The following is a 26,182-nucleotide window of genomic DNA, read 5'->3' on the forward strand; positions in this document are numbered from 1 at the left end:
CTCTCCAATCTATTTTAGGCCAATATAACAGGGAAGTGAATGACCTTTAACATGGAGGTTCTTCAGTACAACAAGATTGGGGCGCGGGAGTGGGGGTGGGACTGAGCAGCCTCACTGGGAGTCACGTTCCCTCGTTCCCGGAGACAGCCAAGCGAGAGAGTCTGACGCGTTCGCACTGGGGCTGGGTTTGCACGCGCTCACTCACAGGAAGTTCACAGAACGCAGGGCGCTCTAGGCGGCAGGCCAGAGACACTCGGTCGTAGTCTAGCTCATGGGAGAGTATTCAGTACTGCATTCACAGCCAAGTACCTCAGACTTCCAGGTTGTAGTAAGCACTAACAGTCGTCAAGCCACAAGTCTCCAGTTCCAAATCAGGGTCCAAGCTCAATCATCCGAGACCAAGTCCAAGTCACTCAATCAGCAGCCAAGTCCCACTCTAAGTTCTCTCTACAGCACTCATTAGTGTCCTGAAGCGATTAACACAAAAAAAGAATCAGATTTTACAGCTATTACAAACGTGATTACAAGTACACAGGGCCAGAGACATCGAATGGCCCTTTTTTATTTAGGCAGGATGAACAGCCCATTACACGATAATTACTACACAAAAAAGTCCAAGTGCAAGTCAAGTCACAAGTCGCCGTTATTGTGACCCGTGTCAGACCAAGTCCTGGACTAAAAAACTGACACTTTCACACAAACACACACACACATCTCCCGAAACAGACAGACACACACACCGTAGAAGACAACACTTAGCCTGCACCAGTAAGTCTGCCTCTTCGTTATTCCAAAAAAGACAGACAAATTAATTGGGAGTTTCCGCACAGTTTAATTCATCACTCACAAGCTGTAACTACGGCAACGCAAGTGTGACATGTTTCTGCAACGGGAGCTGCTCACAGTGTTTCAGAAACATCTGATCATGCCCTAGCTTCTACACATTTTCCCTACGAGCCTCAGAGGCAGTGTCATTTCAAACCAGGAAGCTGGAAAGGTTAAAGATCCTAGGTGATGGAAAGGTTTAAGATTCACACGCTGCCACCGGGAAGCAACTCCAGGAATTCAAAAGCGAGTGTTTGCTATTATTCAGCCTTGCCGTGTCCTGCCATTGAACCAGAGGATATGAGATCTCCAAACAGCCTCAGCAAAGCCAGTAAGTACAGGGAAATATCAAACACACAGGCAAGGTCACGGCAAGGTCACACACTGTAGCCATAGAACGTTCCGGAAGGAAACGGGCAGAGGAATTTGGGAGTACAGAGGCTCCTGATTTTCTCACACTAAAGCAAAACAGCTGCAGAAAAGGAATGTTACATTTAAGCACAAGAGGAATGTTACATTTAAGCAGAAGAGGAATGTTAAAATCAGACAAACCACTACATTACTGCTGACACGTACACAGACTGTAAGAGAAGCTGGATTAGGCCTGACCAATGAGACGCAGTCAGGAGGCTAAGCTCCTCCCACGTCTCTGAGGTCACAGCCGATGCCGCCGCCCCCACTGGCCCACCCCCTCTCCCTGACTCCACTCGGCCCGGTCACACAAGTTAGGCATAATTCCATTTCTGCAAAAGAGGTCAAGAGATGCTTATTCGTACTGGTCAAACCCAATTAAGTAGATTTACCCAAATGTTCATGTTAGAGTGGAGGGAATGCATTGTCACGTAGAGGACATGCTTGGGAATATAAACAGGAACAGGAATGCAGGGTTCAAACTCGACAAGCTTTAAGTAAAGGGTGGGGTGAAGTGGAAACTGCTCCACCCACGCAGGGTTATGTTGTTACGATGTTGCTATGATGTCACAGGGTTATGATGTCACCGCTGCAGCTCGCTGAAGTGGGGCTCCTGTCCTGACACGCTCCCCGCTTTGGGGAGGAAAGGGGACACGACTGTAACGACCAGGCCGAAAACAGGGCTGCCGGGGGAGAGGGTGCGCGGTGGGGGGGGGGGGGGCTGGGCGCGCACCCCATCAGTTGGCGAAGGCGGACCGGACGGCGGCCACGATGTTCTGGGCGCTGATGCCGTACATCTCCAGCAGCTCCTGCGGCTTCCCGCTCCGCGGAACGCCGGAGACAGCCAATCGCTGCACTACAATGCCAGGCTCCTCCCCCAGAGCGGAACACACTGCTTCACCGAGTCCACCTGAGAGGGGGAGGGAGCGGGGGGGTGAGAGAGATAGAGAGAGAGAGGGAGCGGGGGTGAGAGAGATAGAGAGAGAGAGAGAGAGAGAGAGAGGGAGTGGGGGGTGAGACGTCATCTTTGTGGAAAACATGGGGAACGCATGCTGCTTGACCAACCTCAAGTCACTGTGCTAAATGATATTCTAAAAAAAACCTGATGTTAGGAAAGCAAACACAACCACACAGGAGAGTGTGCCGCCCTTGCACATGCACACGGCACTTCCTGATCGATGTCGCACTTTGTGTGGAGAAAAATATCATACAGTGCTCATGCCAAAAAAGGACATATGAACAGTTAAAAAGAGGAAGGAATGGCAAAAGAGAGAGAGATGAGTAGGAGAGAGACAGAGGAAGGAACGAGAGAGAGAGAATGGGTGCAGAGAGAAAAGAGGAGGACGGTGCGGTATGGAGGAGAAAAGGCTGTGACCCCTCTCACCCTCTCCGTAAAAGGTCGTGACCTCTCTCACTAAAAGCTTGTGACCGCTCTCACCCTCTCTGTAAAAGCTTGTGACCCCTCTCACCCTCTCCGTAAAAGCTTGTGACCCCTCTCACCCTCTCTGTAAAAGCTTGTGACCCCTCTCACCCTCTCTGTAAAAGCTTGTGACCCTCTCACCCTCTCTGTAAAAGCTTGTGACCCCTCTCACCCTCTCTGTGAAAGCTTGTGACCCCTCTCACCCTCTCTGTGAAAGCTTGTGACCCCTCTCACCCTCTCTGTAAAAGCTTGTGACCCCTCTCACCCTCTCTGTAAAAGCCTGTGACCCCTCTCACCCTCTCTGTAAAAGCTTGTGACCCCTCTCACCTCTCCGTAAAAGCTTGTGACCCCTCTCAGCCTCTCTGTAAAAGCTTGTGACCCTCTCACCTCTCTGTAAAAGCTTGTGACCCTCTCACCCTCTCTGTAAAAGCTTGTGACCCCTCTCACCCTCTCTGTAAAAGCTTGTGACCCCTCTCGCCCTCTCTGTAAAAGCTTGTGACCCCTCTCGCCCTCTCTATAACAGCTTGTGACCCCTCTCACCCTCTCTGTAAAAGCCTGTGACCCCTCTCACCCTCTCTGTAAAAGCTTGTGACCCCTCTCACCCTCTCTGTAAAAGCTTGTGACCCCTCTCACCCTCTCTGTAAAAGCTTGTGACCCCTCTCACCCTCTCTGTAAAAGCTTGTGACCCCTCTCACCCTCTCTGTAAAAGCTTGTGACCCCTCTCACCCTCTCTGTAAAAGCTTGTGACCCCTCTCACCCTCTCTGTAAAAGCTTGTGACCCCTCTCACCCTCTCTGTAAAAGCTGTGACCCCTCTCACCCTCTCTGTAAAAGCTTGTGACCCCTCTCACCCTCTCTGTAAAAGCCTGCTTGTGACCCCTCCTGCTTGACCCTCTCTGTAAAAGCTTGTGACCCCTCTCACCCTCTCTGTAAAAGCTTGTGACTCCCCTCGTACTACCCTCCTCTCTGTAAAAGCTTGTGACCCCTCTCACCCTCTCTGTAAAAGCTTGTGACCCCTCTCACCCTCTCTGTAAAAGCTTGTGACCCTCTCACCCTCTCTGTAAAAGCTTGTGACCCTCTCACCTCTCTGTAAAAGCTTGTGACCCCTCTCCCCTCTCTGTAAAAGCTTGTGACCCCTCTCACCCTCTCTGTAAAAGCTTGTGACCCTCTCCCTCTCTGTAAAAGCTTGTGACCCCTCTCACCCTCTCTGTAAAAGCTTGTGACCCCTCTCACCCTCTCTGTGAAAGCTTGTGACCCCTCTCACCCTCTCTGTAAAAGCTTGTGATCCCCCTCACCCTCTCTGTAAAAGCTTGTGACCCCTCTCACCCTCTCTGTAAAAGCTTGTGACCCCTCTCACCCTCTCTGTAAAAGCTTGTGACCCCTCTCACCCTCTCTGTAAAAGCTTGTGACCCCTCTCACCCTCTCTGTAAAAGCTTGTGACCCCTCTCACCCTCTCTGTAAAAGCTTGTGACCCCTCTCACCCTCTCTGTAAAAGCTTGTGACCCCTCTCACCCTCTCTGTAGTGGTCTTCCACAGTGATGACTCGGCCTCCGGTTGCTCTGGCGCTCAGGAGGATGGTGGCCGTGTCCAGGGGTTTGATGGTGAATGGGTCAATGACCCGGATATTCACACCTGGAGAGAGCAAAGCAGGGGCGGGGCAGAGAAGAGGCGGGCAGAGAGGGGGAGGGGCAGAATTAGAAAAGCCTAGATACATCTGCATCCCTGGTGACCAAAAATCAGCAACCAATTAATACCAAAGAACACCTTGGTCCTGGATGGAAAAGGGAACGCCCAAATGCTGAATGTAACCCCCGGGGCTGAGCCTAACCAGCGTGTGCGTGTGCTGCAGTGAAGCAAACCGATCGATCAAGGCCCTCCACCACCGAGTGGAATGCAGAGGAGAAGCAGACTCACCCAGTCTGTCTCCAACACCCATCTCACTGCTAGCTTACTCTTCCCACCTCTATGAAGGGCCAGGTCTGCACTGGACAACCGTTACTCACTCATTTTATTTTTTGGTAGGCAAGTCGTTGTACTGATCTAGTAAGGCTGTCGCACCTCAGAACCAGGAAAGCTAAACCAGGGGACCAGGCCCAAAAACCAAAAGTTCCCAAACTCCTCCTCCCTCTACGATCCTCTCAGTCATTGCCCATCTTCCGCCGTGGTCTGAAGACGCATCTCTTCAGGCTGTATCAGGACCAACTCTGTCACTACTCTGCAGGGCACTCCCAGTCTAGGATCGTTCTTATCACTTCAATCCTCCTAATTTGTTCCTGTACCCCAGAACCCCCTGCTTGACCCCACCTTCTCCGGCCAGCTGATTGGCTGCAGTCAGGGCCTCGTGCAGTGTCACTCCAGCGCCAATGACTGTCACCCTGTCACTGTCCGACTGCCGCACTACCTGGAGAGAGGAGAGAGAGAGGGAGAGAGAGAGTGATGAAAAGACAGTCTCATGAAGCACGCACACCTGTAGACACACAGTATGGGTGCCCCCTCCCTTGGGCCCGGTGCCTGACCTTGGCCTGTCCAACGGCAAACTTCTCCTCTGAGCGGTAGATCACTGGAGTGTCCGGCCTGCTCGTCCTGATGAAGCAGATTCCCTGCAGGAGGAAGAGAAGATTCCAGCAAGAGGCATACACACGCACACTTACACACACTCATACACTCACACTTACACACACACACACACTTACACACACTCACACACACACACTCTCACACACACACACACACACTTACACACTTACACACACACTTACACACACACACACACACACACACACACACACACACACACACACACACACTTGAACACTTACACACACTCACACACACACACACTCTCACACACACACTTACACACACTCACACACACACTCACGCACACTTACACACACTCACACACACGCACACACACACTCACGCACACTTACACACACTCACACACAAACTCCCTCACACACACACACGCACACTTACACACACACACACTCTCTCACACACACACAGACACACTCTCTCACACACGCTCTCTCTCTCTCTCTCACACACACACACACTCTGTCTCTCTCTCACACACACACACACACACACACACACACACACACTCTCTCTCTCTCTCACACACACACACACACACACACACACACACACACGCACACACCTTTGTGTTGGCTGCCAGCTCCACAGCTCTCTCAGTGGAGACTCCGTCTGAGGGGTAGAAGACGGTGCAGGTGGGGACCGCCCTGAACATGGCCAAGTCCTCCAGGGCCATCTGAGACGGCCCATCCTCCCCTGAACATAGGACAATACACCAGTCAATCAGAACCCAGTGTCTCATCCCTCCCTGAACAGGACAATACACCAGCCAATCAGAACCCAGTGTCTCATCCCTCCCTGAACAGGACAGTACACCAGCCAATCAGAACCCAGGGTCCCATCCTCCCCTGAACACAGGACCGTACACACCAGCCAATCAGAACCCAGTGTCTCATCCTCCCCTGAACACAGGACCGTAAACCAGCCAATCAGAACACAGTGTCCCATCCTCGCCTGAACACAGGATAGTACACCAGCCAATCAGAACACAGTTAAGAGGGTGTGTGGTGATGTGTTGCTGTGTTGTAGGGGTGTGTGTTGTTGTGCTGTAGAGGTCTGTGTTTCTGTGTTGATGTACTGTAGGGGTTTGTGTTGCTGTGCTGTAGGGGTGTGTGTTGATGTGCTGTAGGGGTTTGTGTTGCTGTGCTGTACGAGTGTGTGTTGATGTGTTGCTGTGTTGTAGGGGTGTGTGTTGCTGTGTTGTAGGAGTGTGTGTTGCTGTGTTGTAGGGGTGCATGTTGCTGTGTTGTAGGGATGTGTGTTGCTGTGTTGTAGGGGTGTCTGTTGCTGTGTTGTAGAGGTGTGCGTTGCTGTGTTGTAGGGGTGTCTGTTGCTGTACTGTAGGGGTGTGCGTTGCTGTGTTTTAGTGGTGTCTGTTGCTGTGTTGTAGGGTTGTGCGTTGCTGTGTTGTAGGGTTGTGCGTTGCCGTGTTGTAGGGGCGCGTGTTGCTGTGTTGTAGGGTAGTGCGTTGCCGTGTTGTAGGGGTGTAGGGGTGTGCGTTGCTGTGTTGTAGGGGTGTAGGGGTGTGCGTTGCCGTGTTGTAGGGGTGTAGGGGTGTGCGTTGCCGTGTTGTAGGGGTGTAGGGGTGTGTGTTGTAGGGGTGTGTGTTGCCATGTTGTAGGGGTGTAGGGTTGTGCGTTGCCGTGTTGTAGGGGTGTAGGGGTGTGTGTTGTAGGGTTGTGCGTTGCCGTGTTGTAGGGGTGTAGGGGTGTGCGTTGCCGTGTTGTAGGGGTGTAGGGGTGTGTGTTGTAGGGGTGTGGTGTGCTGTTGTAGGGGTGTAGGGTTGTGCGTTGCCGTGTTGTAGGGGTGTAGGGTTGTGCGTTGCCGTGTTGTAGGGGTGTAGGGGTGTGCGTTGCTGTGTTGTAGGGGTTTGCGTTGCCGTGTTGTCGGGGTGTACGGGTGTGTGTTGTAGGGGTGTAGGGGTGTGTGTTGCTGTGTTGTAGGGTTGTGCGTTGCCGTGTTGTCGGGGTGTAGGGGTGTCCGTTGCCGTGTTGTAGGGCTGTGCGTTGCCGTGTTGTCGGGGTGTAGGGGTGTGTGTTGCTGTGTTGTAGGGCTGTGCGTTGCCGTGTTGTAGGGGTGTGTGTTGCCGTGTTTTCGGGGTGTAGGGGTGTGCGTTGCCGTGTTGTAGGGCTGTGCGTTGCCGTGTTGTCGGGGTGTAGGGGTGTGCGTTGCCGTGTTGTCGGGGTGTGTGTTGTCTCACCGATGGAAACCCCGCAGTGGGAGCCCACCAGGTTGACGTTGGACTGCGAGATGGCCGCCATGCGGATCTGGTCGTAGGCCCGCGACATGAAGGCGGCGAACGTGCTGGCGAACGCGACCGTGCGGTCCCGCGTGGCGCACCCGATCGCCACGCTCACCTGCAGGGGCGAGAGGGAGCGTCAGGGTCTGATCACAGCGCCCCCTCACCCCCCGGAGGAGGAAACGCAAGTGCTGGAGGCTCGGACTGAGAAAACCGGTAGCAGTTTCAATCTAAAGCGGTGATAGCCAGCCCTGTTTCTGGAGATCTACCGTCCTGTAGGCTTTCACTCCAACCCTAATTTAGCACACCTGACTCTGCTAACGAGCAGCTCAGTGAGATCTCTAGCTGCTGAATGAGGTGTGCTTTGCAGTAGATCTCCCAGAACAGCGTTGGTTACCACTGCATCTAAACCAATCAGCTCTTTGCATTGTACAACATGATTATTCAAAACCAATCAGCATTCATTGTTTATCATGATTGTACATTCACACGAGCAATTAAAGCATTTGGCAGCGTCACCCAGGGTGAACAGTGATTGTATGGCACAGGCGAGCAGGGAGTATAAACTGCAGCGGGTCACAGTACCACCGCGGTGGTGAACAGTGTGAGGTCAGAATGTGATGGCTCTGTGTGCTCCTCTTCCTCACCATGTTCTGCTCAGCGATGAAGCACTCGATGTAGCGCTCGGGGTGGGCCTTCTTGAAGGTCTCGGAGAAGGTGGAGTTCTTGGTGTCTCCATCCAGAGCCACCACCCGGGAGCTGGCCTGACCCAGCCGAGCCAGAGCCACTCCGTACGCCCGGCGAGTGGAAATCTGTGCCGTGATCACGCACACACACACACATACACACACGCACATGCACACGCACACGCGCGCACACGCACACACACACGCACACACGCACGCATACACACACACGCACGCATACACACACACACGCACAAACACACACACAGAATGTATAAGCCAGCCATTTGCACATTTTGGTAAACAGATTAATAACTAATGAATACAATGCATATAACCTATAAATACAAATACGATATACAGTATATAGTGTACGTATTCCAGACAAAAGACTAGGTTTTAAGCAACAGTAAGTATTGACAATGTAGATAAAAAGAGAGGAATTTGAGACAAGTACTCTTACATGGACACGTCATGACAGGAGTACCATTCCCTTATAATATATAGTCATGCAGCTACTTATTTAACAGAAACTCACATAAACAAGCTTATCTACATGAAAGCATTTGTTAAATTTCTTTCCAAGTTTGGAATCTATAAATATATTGGTAATATGTCAAATACTGAAGTAAAAATGCATTTCAAGGCAAGTCAAGTCAATGTGATTTCAGTCAAGTCAAGAGGCTGAACAAAAAAGAAAAAAAATGCAAAAATGGGTTTGTTGAACAGGATGTTTTGCATATTGACATTCTGAAAGCAGCTTGTTTTCATTTTTACCGGTTTATCCAACCTCCCGAGTCCCTTCCTCTGGTCCCGCTACGGACAGCTTTGCGTGAGGTCGCTGGACCACATGACTCAGATTACTGCTTTTCAAAACCGACCTTGACCTGACAGCTAACTTTATTAGGTTCTGCATGTTAAGCATTGCTAAATGGAGTATACCGATCTCTGCATCAACACTGTAAAATTACAAAAAAATATTTCTGTTTTATAAAAGGTATTCACATATGACAGTGATATAAATGTCTATTTCATTTCCATTGTTCAATAAAACTGGATTTTTCCTTTAATCGGCATAATAGTTTAAAATATCGCATCATTCATGGTGGGGGGGGGTGGATATCATATGAACCCTATATTGATATGCAAATTGTATCGTAGGCAGAGAGTATGATCTCAGGCCTAGAAACCAGAGAGGACGTCTACCAATCACAGAACAACAAAAGAATGACAGAAGTAGACGGATAGCTTCTGTCCAGACTGGATACCATAAGGGATCCTAGAAAGTATCCACCAATCACTGCTGGCATTGTTCCGTTTCTTATCACCAATGCGTCCTGTGATTGGTGGAGCTCCTGTCTGATATCTATGCAAAAGGTGATAACAGCAACATCCTACCCCTATATTATCACCCCGGGCGACAGCAGGCCAGGTGGCTCACCTTGTCCCCCTTTTTGTGGGCAGGTGGGGAGGGCAGGCGGATGGGGGACAGGTCGAGGTGGGGGACGTCATCGTCGGGCTGATCTGGGTACAGCGGCTTGTTGGTCTGGATCTGCCCCTTAAGGTCAGCGAGCAGGGCATCGACGCGGTCCTTGGGAATGGGCTTCCCGTGCCAGTTATCCTCATTCTCAATCCCTGTGGAGGACACGCCGGCCACGTGATTTAAAGTGACGCACACCACCACCACCACCACCAGGGGGAGACAGATCTCACCAAAGAGATCATGAAATGCCACCTTCGAGTCAACACATTCAGAAATTAAATGCGGTGAAAAGGAAACACCATAGATATTGGATTTGCAGATATTCAGCTGTGCGTACAAACCTTCTTATCACAGAGGAGTGTTTCCCTATATAATAGACCAATAAAAACCTCTTTAAATTGACCCAGAAATTGGTCTGGGGACATCCCTGATTATGCTCGTTTCTGTTTCAACTGAAGTTGCAAACAGTGAATTTTAACAACCAGTTAGTTAATTGTTCCCAATAAACACTTTAAATGTAAACTGAGGAACAGAGTTGAGCCTTATTGAGAGAAATAGCTAGCTATGCCATGAAGAATATATGTCCCATATTCACAGCCCAGGGACACTTAGCCAGTAAGCCAGTCAGTACCTAACTCTTTCACTTTGTCACTGAAACTACACCTATTTGCACAATGCAGACTTTGGCTTGCTGCCATTTGCTTGTCGGTGAACTCTTCACTTTCCACAGACAAGCAAATGGCAGCAAGCCAAGTCTGCATTGTGTAAATGGGAAACATTTATGAAAGAACTTAACTTGTGAAAAAAGTTCACTTTTCTGAATTAAAAAGGAGACGCATCAGGACCCCTGAATTTAGCAACTCGCCCGAACATAAAAAGACTTAAGCAGATACACATATGCATGTAGATATAGATCCTGAGGGGCAGCTGAGGTTTAACCAATAATAAGCTCCCTTCATGCTGCTTTGACCCAACCTTTGATCCCATCACGGGGGCTAAGATTAGGGCAGGAGCAGTCAATCATTATTAAAGCAGTAAGCTGAAACAGCTAAAGCTCCTGACCCCAGAGTCTGAGTGTGCAGAACCGCCACCTGTGCGGGCTTTCTGCCCTCAGAACCTACAGGAGGTGTAGGAGGTGCGGTCGAGTCGTCAGGGGGACGGAGCGGGAGGTGTAGGAGGTGCGGTCCAGTCGTCAGGGGGACGGAGCGGGAGGTGTAGGAGGTGCGGTCCAGTCGTCAGGGGGACGGAGCGGGAGGTGTAGGAGGTGCGGTCCAGTCGCAGGGTAAGCGAGCAAGCGAGCGGTGAGTGTAGAACCGCACTGTGCGGCTTCTGCCCTCAGAACTACGGAGGTGTAGGAGGTGGGTCCAGTCGTCAGGGGACGGAGCGGGAGGTGGAGGTGCGGTCCAGTCGTCAGGGGACGGAGCGGAGGTGTAGGAGGTGCGGTGCAGTCGTCAGGGGGACGGAGCGGGAGGTGTAGGAGGTGCGGTCCAGTCGTCAGGGGGACGGAGCGGGAGGTGTAGGAGGTGCGGTGCAGTCGTCAGGGGGACGGAGCGGGAGGTGTAGGAGGTGCGGTCCAGTCGTCAGGGGGACAGAGCGGGAGGTGGAGGTGCAGTCCAGTCGTCAGGGTGACGGAGCGGGAGGTGTAGGAGGTGCGGTGCAGTCGTCAGGGGGACGGAGCGGGAGGTGTAGGAGGTGCGGTCCAGTCGTCAGGGGGACGGAGCGGTGTCGCTCACCTCGGAGCCCTTTGCCCTTGAACGTTTTGGCGACGATGGCAGTAGGCTTGCCCTTCTGCTGCTGCGCCTGCCACAGGGCCTTGCACAGCTCCTCCACGTCATGCCCGTCCACCACGTAGGTGTTCCACCTGAGACAGCGCACAGTCAGTACCAGCCTGCCCAACCAATCACAGGGCTCCCTGCTTACGCTGGGGGAAGCAGCGGACCCATCGTTCTGCTAAGGAAAGTTCAGTCATTTATCTGAAGTAAAATAACTACTAAACCTCTGCGTGGATGTATGACGCTGTATTGGATGGCTATGTTGCTGGATAATATTCTGAATGAGCTCTGTAGATAATATCCTCATTAGAGGACAATAAAGCAGTCTGATCTAATCTCATCAGACCTAAACGCATACGAGGGAGGACTTCCTGTGGTGATTACGAGAGTTACGAGTACAAAAAGTAAATATTAACACTGAAACACACATGACAGTGTAATTGACCCTTTGAAGAGCAGGTTTTTTCAAAACTGTAAGTCAGTGTTCTAGAACTCCACTGCTTTCAGTTACCAGTGGCGACCGTTACATCAGCATTAGAATGTTCAGGTAAGAACATTCTAATCATCTATTTGTGACCTCACACTCTAAAGAGGAAACAGCACAGGGCTGTAAGCACAGGTTTTTCTCCCTCAGACTGCAGTGAGGTCCGAGCCTTGAGCACCCGTACCGGGGTCCGGAGTTCAGAGGTCAGAGTTGAGGGGTTAAGCCGTACCCGAACGCCTCGCAGCGGCGGCGGTAAGCGTCGACGTCGTGCTGCAGCGGGGCGGGCTCACTCTGCCCCAGGCGGTTCACGTCCAGGATGGCCACCAGGTTGTCCAGGCCGTAGTAGGAGGCGAAGGCCATGGCCTCCCACACGGCTCCCTCCGAGCACTCCCCATCTCCCAGCATGCAGTACACCCGGTAACTATGACATCACAGGGCGGAAGAGACACGGGGCATCACTGGGGATCCACCCAAATAAGAGAGCATTTCCATTTTACTGATGTTTTACCGATGAATGCCAGGAGGGGACATTTCCACAGTGTGCTATGGTCCCAGCTGGCACAGGTAAAATTTCTTTGAATACAAAAAAAAAAAGACGTTTTAAAAGACGTTCATAACCATCATGTTATGATTAAATATAACGTTTACATAATTCATATTTATTGAGCTTTTGTCCTGAGCCAGATTACAAGAATTGAAGACCATTTTTGACAGACGACAGATCAGGCAGTAAATACTCTGTGTAAATTCTGAAGTTATTGGTGGGGGTGTGTGGGAGTACCCAGACTCCGAGTATAAAGTGTAAATTAAGCCGGCACAGTTTGTGTGGAGGTGAGACGATGCTTGGCTTGTTAATATGCGATGCATTTGGAAGAGGGATTCAGGGCAAGTACCTGGCCTTGTCAAAGTGTTTCCCAGTGTAGGCCATCCCACAGGCAGCTCCCAGTCCCTGTCCCAGGGACCCCGTTGCCACGTCAACGAACGCCAGCTTCTGCGGACGGCACACAGCAGAAACCCACTCAACAGGACCGCAAACCTTGGGGTGCTGCCCTACCTCAACTCAACCGAGAATAATTAACTACCAGTATCTAAAAAACGTAAACATTTATTTTAATGTGCAGAAGTCATACCAGCACTCATTGCACACTACGGCATCACACTTTAGGCCATATTGCCATTGCAGTGCTGTGATGCAAGTGCACAACTGTCAGCATTTCAGCGGTCACTGTGTGTGTGTGAACACGGGCGTGGGCGGTCAAGGTGCGGGCGACTCACGGGGGTGGGGTGTCCCTCCAGATCGGAGTCGATCTTGCGCAGGTTCAGAATGTCCGCCTCTTTCACAAACCCCGCCTCTACCCAGGCGGCGTACAGGACCGGAGCAGCGTGACCCTGGGACAAGAGTGGAACCCGTTAACCGTCTGAAGAGTGGGACCCAGTAACCATCTGAAGAGTGGGACCTATTAACCGTCTAAGAGTGGGACCCATTAACCGTCTGAAGAGTGGGACCTATTAACCGTCTGAAGAGTGGGACCCGTTAACCGTCTAAGAGTGGGACCCGTTAACCGTCTAAGAGTGGGACCCATTAACCATCTGAAGAGTGGGACCCATTAACCGTCTAAGAGTGGGACCCATTAACCGTCTGAAGAGTGGGACCTATTAACTGTCTGAAGAGTGGGACCCATTAACTGTCTGAAGAGTGGGACCCATTAACCGCCTGAAGAGTGGGACCTGTTAACCGTCTAAGAGTGGGACCTATTAACTGTCTGAAGAGTGGGACCCATTAACCGCCTGAAGAGTGGGACCTGTTAACCGTCTAAGAGTGGGACCCGTTAACCGTCTGAAGAGTGGGACCCGTTAACCATCTGAAGAGTGGGACCCATTATCCGTCTGAAGAGTGGGACCTATTAACCGTCTGAAGAGTGGGACCTATTAACCGTCTGAAGAGTGGGACCCGTTAACCGTCTAAGAGTGGGACCCATTAACCATCTGAAGAGTGGGACCTATTAACCGTCTGAAGAGTGGGACCTATTAACCGTCTGAAGAGTGGGACCCGTTAACCGTCTAAGAGTGGGACCCGTTAACTGTCTAAGAGTGGGACCCGTTAACCGTCTAAGAGTGGGACCCGTTAACCATCTGAAGAGTGGGACCTATTAACCGTCTGAAGAGTGGGACCTATTAACTGTCTGAAGAGTGGGACCCATTAACCGCCTGAAGAGTGGGACCTGTTAACCGTCTAAGAGTGGGACCTATTAACTGTCTGAAGAGTGGGACCCATTAACCGCCTGAAGAGTGGGACCTATTAACCGTCTAAGAGTGGGACCCATTAACCGTCTAAGAGTGGGACCCGTTAACCGTCTGAAGAGTGGGACACATTAGCCTTTTGAAGAGTGGCTTTTTACTAAATAAGTCGGCGTTCTAGAGCTCCACTGCTTTCAGTGACCAGTGGTGATTGTTACATCAGCGTTGGAATGTTCAGTTAAGAACATTCTAATCTCACATTTGTGACCTCACACCTCAAAGGGTTAAACTCGCCGTTTCATCAAGTACTTGAATAATCCCTCTGAACGTGAAAAGCACCTAATTAAGAAAAATGAACAGCTTCTTAAATACTGAGATTGTGGTTGGAACGAAAACCAACATAAACAGGAGTACTCCAGGACCAAGGCTGGGAACACTGTATTAGACAATACGAGCTGCATGCTAACTGCGTTAGCTCCATCAGTGGCTGCAGATGGATGGAATTAGCTAGCATAGCTCCTACCTTTGAATCTACTCCAGTCATTGATTGTATATAAACGGACGACAGGACGCCATTACTTTCAATGGACGAGATCGGAAGCCGATCATATCACTTCCTGATTGGCCTGATCCGGTTTGTGGCAAAAGATGTACTCCTTGTTGTAGCTGCACTGTTGAATTAGTTAGATTACAGCATCAAGGAGAGGGCGCAAAATCATCAGGATTCACAAATCATCCTTGACATTTTGATGTATGAAATTATTCCTCATGTCGTCAAAATAACTTGCTATTCTTTTTATTTTTATAATAGTTCTAAGAGAAATCCTGGCCCCCTCCTGACTCTAATCAACCTCTAGCGAGCGAATTACCATCATATGTCAATTTAACTCGCTTTCCAGTAGCGTTGTCGCAATAACTTCCTTATCCGCGTCAAGCATAGGATAACTCCTTAAAAGGGCTTGCTATAGCTAGCTAAATTCAAAGTATCACCTTTTTGTATCACAAAATATGATGTGGGTGATCATCCTGGGGATTGCAGAAAAAGGGGGGCGGGGCAAAAATAGTAAGTAATTATTTTATTTCTTGCCTTTATTTCAATAAAATTATGTTTCTTTTAACACTGCAAATCATGAAACAGGACAAATTCTTCCACTTGGCTTGTGTACTTAATTTTTTTAATTATATCCTGGTGCGTACCCTTTAATTTTAGATCAGTTCAAACGCGCAGTATTACACACAGACCGGTGTGTGTGTGCAGTATTATGTGGGGACCGTTGTGTGTGTGCAGTATTACGTGGGGACCGTTGTGTGTGTGCAGTATTACGTGGGGACCGTTGTGTGTGTGCAGTATTACGTGGGGACCGTTGTGTGTGCAGTATATGTGGACGTGTGTGTGTGCAGTTATTGACCGTGTGGGACAGTTTATGGATGTGTGCAGTATTATGGGGACCGTTGTGTGTGCAGTATTACGTGGGGACCGTTGTGTGTGTGCAGTATTATGTGGGGACCGTAGTGTGTGTGTGCGGTATTACGTGGGGACCGTTGTGTGTGCGTATTACGTGGGGACCGTTGTGTGTGTGCGTATTAGTGGGGACCGTTGTGTGGTGCGGTATTACTGGGGACCGTTGTGTTGTGCGGTATTACGTGGGGACCGTTGTGTGTGTGCAGTATTATGTGGGGACCGTAGTGTGTGTGTGCGGTATTACGTGGGGACCGTTGTGTTCGTGCGGTATTACGTGGGGACCGTTGTGTGTGTGCGGTATTACGTGGGGACCGTTGTGTGCGTGCGGTATTACGTGGGGACCGTTGTGTTCGTGCGGTATTACGTGGGGACCGGTGTGTGTGTGCAGTATTACGTGGGGACCGTTGTGTGTGTGCAGTATTACGTGGGGACCGTTGTGTGTGTGCAGTATTACGTGGGGACCGGTGTGTGTGTGCAGTATTACGTGGGGACCGTTGTGGCGCCGGAGGACACACCTTGCTCATGATGAAGCGGTCGTTGCAGGCGTTGCGCGGGTCGCTGGCCTTGTAGCGCATGGTGTGGAAGAACAGCACAGACATGATCTCAGCCGCACTGCAGCAGGAGGTGGGGTGTCTGGGCGGAGTCAGCGCAAAAAAAAAAAACAATTAACACATTTCTAAAAAATCAGTGCAGTGAGTTTCATGGATCCTCCTGTCCATTTCAGTTCGGTCAATTCAAGAAATGAACTGAAATTCAACGAATGGATTACAGAAAGGCCCGCAGAACATTCTGGGCACTTTCCCACGTCATGAACTGAGTATCTGTTCATTTCCTGAATTGACATGAAACTGACCCCGACCCGGACAGTTACCATGACGTCAGTGACCCTGCAGTCACTCCAGGGTGTGAATTCATTTCCCGTGCGGGACAATCCTACAGCCCCTTTCTGACTGAGTATGAACAGCCTGATCATCTCTGCGATACAGCGTAACACACAGTGCTATGGTCTGTACGGGAACACATACCTGAACCCGGTACCAAAGTCCTGCTGTAGTGATATCAACTGCAATATTTACACAGCTTAAACACTTTGGGTTGAAGATGGACTCTCGGCTGGGGCTTAGAGCAGTGATAAAGCTTCAGTTTCAGACATCGGTCCTTTAAAATTTACCTTCAATCAGGATATGTGGTTCTACTAAAACAGTTGGGTAGATTAGTGTCAGTGTTAGTGAAACAGCAGGCTGATAGGCCCTAATCAATCTGATTTCAGTGGGGCATAACGGGAGAGGTCTGGAAACTAATGCCGTTTTGCCTTGAAATTCAGGCAACAATTTTGAGAAAATATCACATTTTTCAGATGTTTTTGCACTCACATAAATTAATGTGAGGATATGCAAATTTGTACACACGCAAATACTCACTACTCAGAATTGAGGCAAAGGCACCATCATAACTGTATTTTTTAAAAGCACCCCCCCCCCCCCAAATGACTGTTACAGAAGAGTAAGTATTACCAGGCAAAATCTACAGCTACCATCCAAGTGCAGAATTCACACCAAGCACAGTGCACAGTCAGGATTGGGACACACACACACACACACACAGACCACATGCACCACACAGACACACACACACACACACACACACACACACTACACAGACACACACCACACAAACACAAACACACGGCCACAATTGGGACAGACCGAGAGAATCTGTTATTTCACCAGCTGCAGGCATAGCTGAGTATATATGTCACCGTGGTTACACCACCACACTGACACATTGGACAGGGACAATTGACACTCATACCATTTCCCCTAACAGGGAACTTGTTTTATTTTACTGAAACTGTTTAGTTTTAAGCACGTTTGTTAGGTCTGTCACATGCACTACCGCCTGTGGGGCAGGTCCTGGTGCTGTTGACCCAAAGGGCAGAGGTCAGGATTCAGGGTGAGTTAGGTGGGCTTCTGTGCTAAGACATGCACAGCTTTTATGCCAGGGAAACCCCAGGCTTACACTTACTATCAGGCTCCAGATACACTGGATTACTGGGGTCATGTGGAGGTCAGCAAGGGTCTTCTTCAGAGTCACACATACAGTAACTCTTCCAGCCCTGAGACACTCAAAACGTTTCAACTATTAAACCGCAGAATCACACCAAAAAAACAAGGAGAGCTGCATCCAAATACACTGAAAGGCAAAGAAAATTGGTCATCCATAACATTTAGCAACATTTTACTATGAATTCATTCAACTGGAGAATATGAACAATACCCATTTCAATAATAAACCTATACAGAATGTGCCATTGCATGGTAACCGTGCAAGTGATTTAGCACGTGGCACGTGACAGCTTTCGTTGTTAGATTCCGATTATTCTACAATGACAACCTTTCAGGAAACACACCAACGTTATACGTCCGTTTTACTCATTCTTGAAAACACGTTTTTCCAGATATCCTTTCCATTAAAAAAAGGCTTTACGCTGTGTCAACATTTCCAAAAAGAAAATATGAAGGCTCGGTTCACTGAAACCTATCAGGAAGTAGGAAGCATAATTCATTTCAGGGATGTACATGATTTCTCAAACTGGGACAACCATGCAGCAAAATATCAAAAGTTTAAACAAACAGCACAGATTATTTTAACGCTTTAAATAATTATGGCTATTATTTGCGTTGTAAGTCAAGAAAACGCGTTTTTTTTTATCGTAGCGACCATCCATTCAACAGAAAGGACAGCAGGTGCAATGTGGCTCTGGGCTAAAGTCCAAGTCCGGTATTCAGCGCTTTCTACTTTTCGGAAAACCTTGCAGCTGCATAACGACAGACGAGTGTGGAAAAACTGCACGAGGACCCCCATGTGACTTCTGTCAGTGTCATCTTAAAGTTACATTATTCAAGTTTAAACATAACGTTGTTGTGATTGCAAAACACATTGTCATTTTTTGCCCCGTAACTGCAAAATTTAGTCGTAACGGTCAACGAAATAAAATGCAACGACAGACGTGCATCCAATTCCGTTCATGGTTCCTGCAGAAAATATGGAACCGCCCACTGAGACTGAACGTTGATACACTGTATGCTCGTACCATGGCTCGTACACGTCGTTCAGTATATTCGTCCAGTCAAACGAATATGAAAATAACTTGCAGCACACGGTAACTTGTCGTCTACGTAGTTATGCATTCGACCAACTTATATCCATATCCCTAGTCAGCTAGTGGGACAAGCCACTAATAATTACAGTGGCTACATTATGAAAGTAAACTGGACGTGATGTGACGCTGCACGAACATGTCCTCTCGCATTCAACAATTCAGCGTCTGCCAGCTAGGCACAGGCTACATTTATGACGTTATTTGAATGTTAACAGGAATACAGTATAGTTTAACGGATTTATTTACCCAGAGTTGGAAGCACATGTCGCCCTAATGGAGTGGATCCTCAACTTGTTCGCAATATCCTTCAGGCCTTGCAGTTTTTTCTCGTCGGGTTTATGATAGTTAGCCATTTTCTTATTTTCTCTTCAGTCGTCTAACAGTATAGAATGCGATTAGCATGCAAGAGCCCCACAAATCCGTAAACCTTAATCTTGTCCGAAAGCTTACAGACCCGGCGCGTGCTTTAACCAGGGCAGTGCTGCAGAGAGGAAGACTCCGATCAGCGACAGGCGTTTTAACGCAGGACCTCCCCGTAGCCCGACCCTCTCTTTCAACATGTTTGGATGGGCGGAGTCTGCAGTGGTCTGCGGAATCACACCACTAATACGACGAAAGCGGGAGAAATTACTTCAGTTTCAGCGACAATGAAGGTTGTGATGGTCGTGCAATTTGACTATTATATGTGGGCTGGAGAATTTTTTTGATTATAATGTAACTGAAACCAGTAATTTAATTCAAGTTCACACACGAGCGTAACGTGTCCCGTAGGCCAAATGCTCTAAATCGAAGATAGTCAAATTTCCTCCCCGAAATCTTTTGTTTTGTTGACAGAATTCTGATCCTTTCTGTATCAGAATTTAACTCGACTTTGGTTGTATAATGAACTTTGGCTCTATAATGAACTTAAACCGTGAATAGCCTATTATTCACGGCACTGCCGTTTACTACACCCTATCACGCACTGGCTGCTCTGCACACAGGGAACAGTGTGAAGTGAACTCAGCACTGTGCAGCGATAACGCTACTCGTACAGCTGGACTGTCGACCAACAAACGTTAAGTGTTGGATTGTGTCCCTTTAATTTGTGATGAGAATGCGTTACTTTGACTTGTGTTTTGTATTAAATTACGAGAGGGCTGCAATCTAATTGATACATGAAGACTATGAAAGTTATGTATTAAAATGAACAGGTGCCATGAATTTATCGGTTATAATCAGTAATCAAACCATCACAACACGCTCTCTTCCTGTCCTCCTCCAGTCATATACCCACACCTACCATTTGCTCCCAGCAAAAGCAACGCCTCCTTACAGCCGTGTCAGGACTTTCATCCTGCCGTGACCCGGATTCGAACCGGGGTTGCTGCGGCCACAACGCAGAGTACTAACCACTATACGATCACGGCGAGCTACTGGGGGCTGATTCGAGACGGCAGTCCCAAGAGGAACTGTCCCACAGAGTGTTGTGCAAATTGCGGATTGACGCAGAGTGGCTAATCAATGAGCAGATTTTCTACCTCGAAAATAAGAAAGGTGCCAGGTAAAATCTCCCATTGAGTAATCTAGATGTTTGAAACAATGAAAGCAAAGTTTCTTTTGTTAAAATTGCTGTGAATTATTAAAATAGTGATTGTGCTGATATGTGCATAAACTACTTTTATTAAACTCATGACATTTCAAACTGGTTGCTTGACTCAGCTGCACCAAGCTTGTCCCAGCTTTCTAGTTTTCTACAGAAGAACAGCAAGAAGCACCACCAGCTAGCACAACAAGGTGCCGCTTATGGTTTAGCACTGTAATGGACCCGTTCCAACATCCTCTTTCAGCGTACTTCCCAGGTCCTAATGCCACAGTTACAGTCGCCAACCTGAAAAATGTAATCTAGGGACAGTACAGTCCCTACAGTACCTGTCCCAAAGCAATGTGCTAACAAATATATCCAGACGCATCATGCCCACTCAAGCTGGGGGGGCACGTGCCCCACCAGATTTTTGATATCTGGATTTTTATATATTTTTTTAATATACTTTTTATATTTTTATTTTATTTTATTACTATTATTTTTTATAATATGTAGTTATGATCATTTTATATTATGAGTCAAACGTATTCTTCTAATTATGTCATAGATCATACCTCAAAACGTCTCACACCTTTTCCCTATGGTATTGGTTTCTTCCAAAAGTTGCAGGATGAAATCAGTTCGCAACAGCAGGTAAGCATGCACACAGCACTCTGTTGCGCACCAGTGCTGGAGGAGATGTAGACTACAGCTTCGTTGTGTTGCTGAAGTGGTTAGTAGAGCATCGATCCCTTTTTCAAACATGTGAAAATGAAATGCAATTAGTTATACGCACTTAATTGCATTTGAGAAATATAGGCATAGTTTGCTTTGCAAGATAGTGGACAATCACCACCTGAAGCTCAACCTGGGAAAGACGGAGCTAATCTATATTCCTGCTCTAACCTCTCCCCTCGATTTTTCCATTTCCCTCGGGAACACCTTAGTGACATCATCACCCTGTGCCAAGAATCTTGGAGTGGTGATGGACAACAGGTTGTCCCTCTCCAAGAACATCGCAGCAGTAAGCCGGGCGTGCAGATTTTTCCTGTATAACATCCGGAGAATCCGCCCCTTTCTCACCACCTACTCAACCCAGCTCCTGGTCCAAGCAATGGTACTACCCCCCCTAGACTACTGCAACTCCCTTCTGGTTGGACTACCGGCATCGGCCATCAGACCCCTGCAACTCATTCAGAATGCTGCAGCTCGTCTGGTCTTCAACTTCCCCAGACACTCCCACATCACTCCCCTGCCCACTACCCTCCACTGGCTGCCTGTTATAGCTCGCATCAAATTTAAAACATTGGTCCTAGCATACCAGGCAGTCAAGGGATCACCCCCAGCATACCTCCACAAGATATTCAAACCCTACATGCCAGCCCGATCCCTCCGTTCTGCTACCTCAGGACGCCTGGCACCTCCACCTCTTCGCACCTGCGCTTCCCGAACACGTCTCCTGTCTGTTCTGGCCCCACGATGGTGGAATGACCTCCCCGTGGAGGTCAGAAAAGCTGAGACACTGACCCACTTCAAGAGACGACTGAAGACTCACCTCTTCAGGCTGCACCTCTCCCCATCCCCCCTTACCTCCCTGTAATCTCTTAAATGACTGTAAGCTTAGGGTTGTAACTAGGTAGCTGTTTTGTAGGTGACTTAGTTAATGCACCTGTCTTAACTACTGCTTGTATTTTTGCATAGACTGCGTTGTTGCTGTTCTCGTTTGTGTTAGTGCTAAACAGTTTAACCTTCAGGGCCCAAGTTGAACTATGCGGTTGTTCCCTGCACTTGGACCGGTACATCTCTCTAGGGTTTTCGTCATACTTGTTCCTGGTTATGGTTATACACTTTGTTGTACGTCGCTCTGGATAAGAGCGTCTGCCAAATGCCTGTAATGTAATGTAATGCTAGTACCAGCTAAAGTTAGTAGCCATCCCTCAATCCGGTTATTTAGCCTTCTGGCTCGTTAGCTAGTCGTGACTTGTGATAGCATAGCATCCCATTTAATATTGGTAAAGGAGAGCTGTGTGAATCTTATGGCAGTGAGCTGATAGTTTTTACCACCACTATCACAGGTTTTAGTTAGCAAAACACTGATTTCCATTTGATATCTCCAGGTCAAGATGCAGAGGAAAATTTTGTCATTCTTTAAAAAAACGTTAGGGATTCCTTTTGGAGTCTTGCAGACAGATGTTAAGGCATGAAAATCCTACACTTGGCTATTATTGCTTCTCTCCCTCCTGCCCCCCTCCCCTCTCTCTTGTATCAGTGTGTGTAGGTGTGGTTACAGGTTATATGTACTTAGGCTAGTGGTTATGATGGATCTTTCAAGGAGGCTGAGCAGTTTGGAAAATAGGTTACTACTGCTCAGTCTGAGCTTTTATTGGCAATGGAGCAGGCACTGCTATGTGGTGTCAGCACAGTCATCTGTACTCATGCTGCTTCCTATGCATTGTGTTTGAAAATACAGCTATTACCATGTTGGCAGGTTCCTTTCATCTGTGGCTTTATTATCTATGCTCTCTAAATTAATTAGCATTGTGGATATAGTCTTTTTGTGTGAATTTATGCCCCTTAAAAATTTTGGGTAAAGCAGACAAAATTTAGCTCTTTTTCAAGAAAAGTGGCAGCAGTGTAGATGCTAGTGTAGAAGGGAGTGAGTAAGTGTCATTTTCAGTAACCACAACAGCTCAACTAATTGACATGAAAATCTCAAAATAAATATATAGTATTTACCCTAATATAAAGTGGGAGATTACTGAGCTACAAAGACTGATTTAGTGAAGTTTTAAAATAATCCCCCAAAGTCTTTGAATATATATATATATGTCAAGTTGCAGAAAATTTCGTCATTATTTTTTTTCTGGGGAAGGACCCCCATCCCCCCCCCCCAGAATTTTGGCTTGCATGACGCCCCTGAATATACCTGGCGAGTAGGTGAGGGGCAGTGTGTGAAATTAGTGTCAGAATATATGTTGGGGACAATAGGCAGCATGGTTGAAGTAGGCCCAGTGTCCAGGTGGGGGTTCTCCTTGTACCCGTTTGTTGAGTGGCTTCTGTGATGTCAATCTCACATTGTTCCCTTAACTGCAAACTGAGCCAAATAGCCAGGCTATTTAGCAAAATTATTCTCTCTCATTTTAGGTGCTGCTCCATACAGTGATGAATGTGTTTGAACCCCTTCAAGCAGATGCCAAATCCGAGCAACCCTCACCCAATTAGGCCATGTTCTCTTTAAGGCTTTATAACTCCATATGTGAGCATCACATAGACTTGGAAAGTGGCTTAAATAAAGCAAGACATTTACACCATTTATAATCCTAATTTACAGATTGCATTCGCTGATTACATTCACAATTTAAGTGCCACAAATGTTATCTTGTATTTAGACATTCCAGCATCCTCTCTCTCTGGTGCTTCTCAGGTCCTGGTCACTCTGGGATAGTGAGCGTCGGGACACCGTGCGAGAACAGGTCCCCAGTAGATCGCCGTGATCGTATAGTGGTTAGTACTCTGCGTTGTGGCCGCAGCAACCCCGGTTCGAATCCGGGTCACGGCAGGATAAGAATCCTGAGACGGCAGCGGGGGCGAAGTTTTGCAGGGTACAGACACACTTGTAGTTATACTTGGGGGGTTGGGGCTGAAAAGCACACTAAAGCTAAATTCAGATTACAGGCCTTAATGCTCAATGACGGGTTTTCGCTCATATCTGCATTGATTGATCACATTCATGTTTTAAGTGACCGACATCTGACGTAAGAGTGAACCATAGACCGTCGGTTTAATCAGACCTCTGCCCTGAAATAACTCGCATGTAGCCTACGCATTAACAACCACAAAAAACGTAATATGCGAGACAAATGCGTGATTTGAAAACAGTATTTACCCTAGAAAATGGGTTCATCGGACCGCGGTAAACGAGTAGTGTCGACCTGAATCAGAGGTGACAGCAGCTTTTCAGTGCGCCTAATGCTCAAAGAAAATATGAGTGAAGTTAAAACACGATGCTAGATCTAGGTCCATGCAAAGCTGTGCGTAGGCTCCGTGTACCAGGCGCTGAACCACTTGTGGCCGCCTCCAAGGGCTGGATGTTCAGCTCTTAGGAAGCCTTGGTTTTATTAGCAGCAGGGGAGAGCGGGCAAATAACATACGGTTTTCGTATAATTCCGAAAATAATATTAAATATTTTTAAATACAAACATCCTACATCCTTTGGCTATGATTTCACACCACAATTACATTTCTGGAACAGACAGTTCACTAGCAATCAGATGGAAAATACCGATAGTGAAATGTTACATTTAACCCCAAGTTTATTGGGTAAAAACGTAACGCGGCGCGGGGTAGGCTACACGTAACCGTACTAATAGATTTAAAAGTTAACACAAAGTAAGACTATTAAATACAGTTCCATGTTGTATGATACGGTCTTTGATTTATTGTTTGATTAAATTTGTTTTTCGCGTCCTACCTGTATCGGCGAAAATCAATCCCAAGACTGTAGGCCTAAGGTTCTATTCTCCGGTTCCCTTCTAATGCCTGTTCGTTCCAAACAGCTGTCTCAGTCGATGTCACGTTGCCTAAAGTTGAGTTAGACCAGTGGTTCTCAAACTCGGTCCTGGGGGACCCCTGTGTATGCTCGTTTTCATTCCAACCTCAACAGCAATCCCAGAATTTTAACAAGCTGTTAATTTTTCTTAATTGGGTGCTTTTCATGTTTTAGAGCTGGGGTCCCCAGTCTTATCCAGAAAGGGCCAGTGTGGGTGCACACGCCTGATCCTGATTCTACTAATCAAGGTGCTTAGCAATGACTCTAGTGATTGATTAGTAGAATCAGGTGTGTGCACCCACACTGGCCCTTTCTGGAACCCTGAAATACGTAGTTCAAGCTCGATGCATCGGCCTAAAAAGTCCGCGTTTATTGCCCCACTGTCCCTTACATTTAACTGCAATATGGTAATTTGCTGAAAATAAGGAGTAAAAAGGCAAAATTGTTACAAGGCACCTGACATTAACTTTAATTTGAAAATACACTAATCTAAATTTAACCACACGAGGGCGCCAGCCTCCTACAAATACGGGGAACGCTCAACACTAGAGACCAACACGATTAAATGGACAATAAAACAGGGAGCTTTGAATGATCAAGTAGGTACATCTGACTCATCTTTCCACATATTTAATTAATGAGCATTTTGATGTTGTTCGCTATGGCGGTTAAAAACAGGGATGAATTTCACCACCAGGGACCTAAATTCTGCATGAGTGAGATTTATGACAGTGTCTGTTGTGACATTATTTAGGTGTAGAAAGGATGATTTGTCCACTTATCAAAGTTGTCAAAAATGTTAAGGTGTGGACGAGATTGAAATATGTTTACAAATACTAACACATCATCTGGTTAAAGAGAATTGTAAGGCTTAGTTTTGTATATGAAACTGAGTGTAGTGGCTTAATAGACACAAATTTATAGTTTCATACGCGCTTTTTTAACAAACAATTATTGACAAAGTAGGGTGGGCATACCTCGTTTTGAGCTGATGTTGAAGGAGCTCGGTAGTCGGAACAGTCAGTGTAGGCTAGTTAGTTCACTCCAAAGCAGTCAAAAAAAAAGAAAATAGCGGTATTGCCACGCAATCAAAAGGAAAACAAAAGGGCAATGCATTGCATTCAAAGTATAAAACAAGAAAGGCTCAAAAATATTAAAATAAAGTAAAGCCTTCCAAACTACATCGCTTGGCTTCCTGCACTGATGTGACCTGATTGTACAAAAACTTGCACAGGTGTGCGGTCAGTGCATCAGGCCTTCAACATAAAAGCACCAATGACGGTGTCCTCA

At 47.8% G+C, this 26,182-nt stretch overlaps 1 protein-coding gene and 2 non-coding genes across 5 annotated transcripts; 1 reads left to right on the forward strand and 2 right to left on the reverse strand.

Moving 5' to 3' along the window:
* Positions 1-812: 812 nt before the first annotated feature.
* LOC135234805 (transketolase-like) lies at positions 813-26,049 on the reverse strand. Of its 3 annotated transcripts, none has more exons than XM_064299759.1 (14): positions 25,870-26,049; positions 16,132-16,249; positions 13,192-13,305; positions 12,810-12,907; positions 12,146-12,337; positions 11,394-11,521; positions 9,619-9,812; positions 8,139-8,303; positions 7,453-7,609; positions 5,818-5,948; positions 5,171-5,254; positions 4,959-5,055; positions 4,167-4,286; positions 813-2,146 (listed from the first exon to the last, which is right to left on the reverse strand). In XM_064299759.1, the coding sequence occupies exons 2-14, from the start codon at positions 16,213-16,215 to the stop codon at positions 1,974-1,976; spliced, it is 1,737 nt and encodes a 578-aa protein (XP_064155829.1). In that variant the 5' UTR covers positions 16,216-16,249; positions 25,870-26,049; the 3' UTR covers positions 813-1,973. The 3 variants fall into 3 exon arrangements, with proteins under 3 accessions (XP_064155829.1, XP_064155830.1, XP_064155827.1); XM_064299760.1 differs by lacking the exon at positions 25,870-26,049 and adding an exon at positions 24,815-24,960; XM_064299757.1 differs by lacking the exon at positions 25,870-26,049 and adding an exon at positions 19,026-19,327.
* trnah-gug (transfer RNA histidin (anticodon GUG)) lies at positions 20,117-20,188 on the reverse strand. The gene has a single exon. It is a non-coding gene; the product is annotated as a tRNA-His (tRNA).
* On the forward strand, positions 23,831-23,902 carry trnah-gug (transfer RNA histidin (anticodon GUG)). The gene has a single exon. It is a non-coding gene; the product is annotated as a tRNA-His (tRNA).
* Positions 26,050-26,182: the final 133 nt, after the last annotated feature.

The sequence above is a fragment of the Anguilla rostrata genome, chromosome 11, assembly GCF_018555375.3.
Source record: "Anguilla rostrata isolate EN2019 chromosome 11, ASM1855537v3, whole genome shotgun sequence".
Lineage (NCBI taxonomy): Eukaryota > Metazoa > Chordata > Actinopteri > Anguilliformes > Anguillidae > Anguilla > Anguilla rostrata.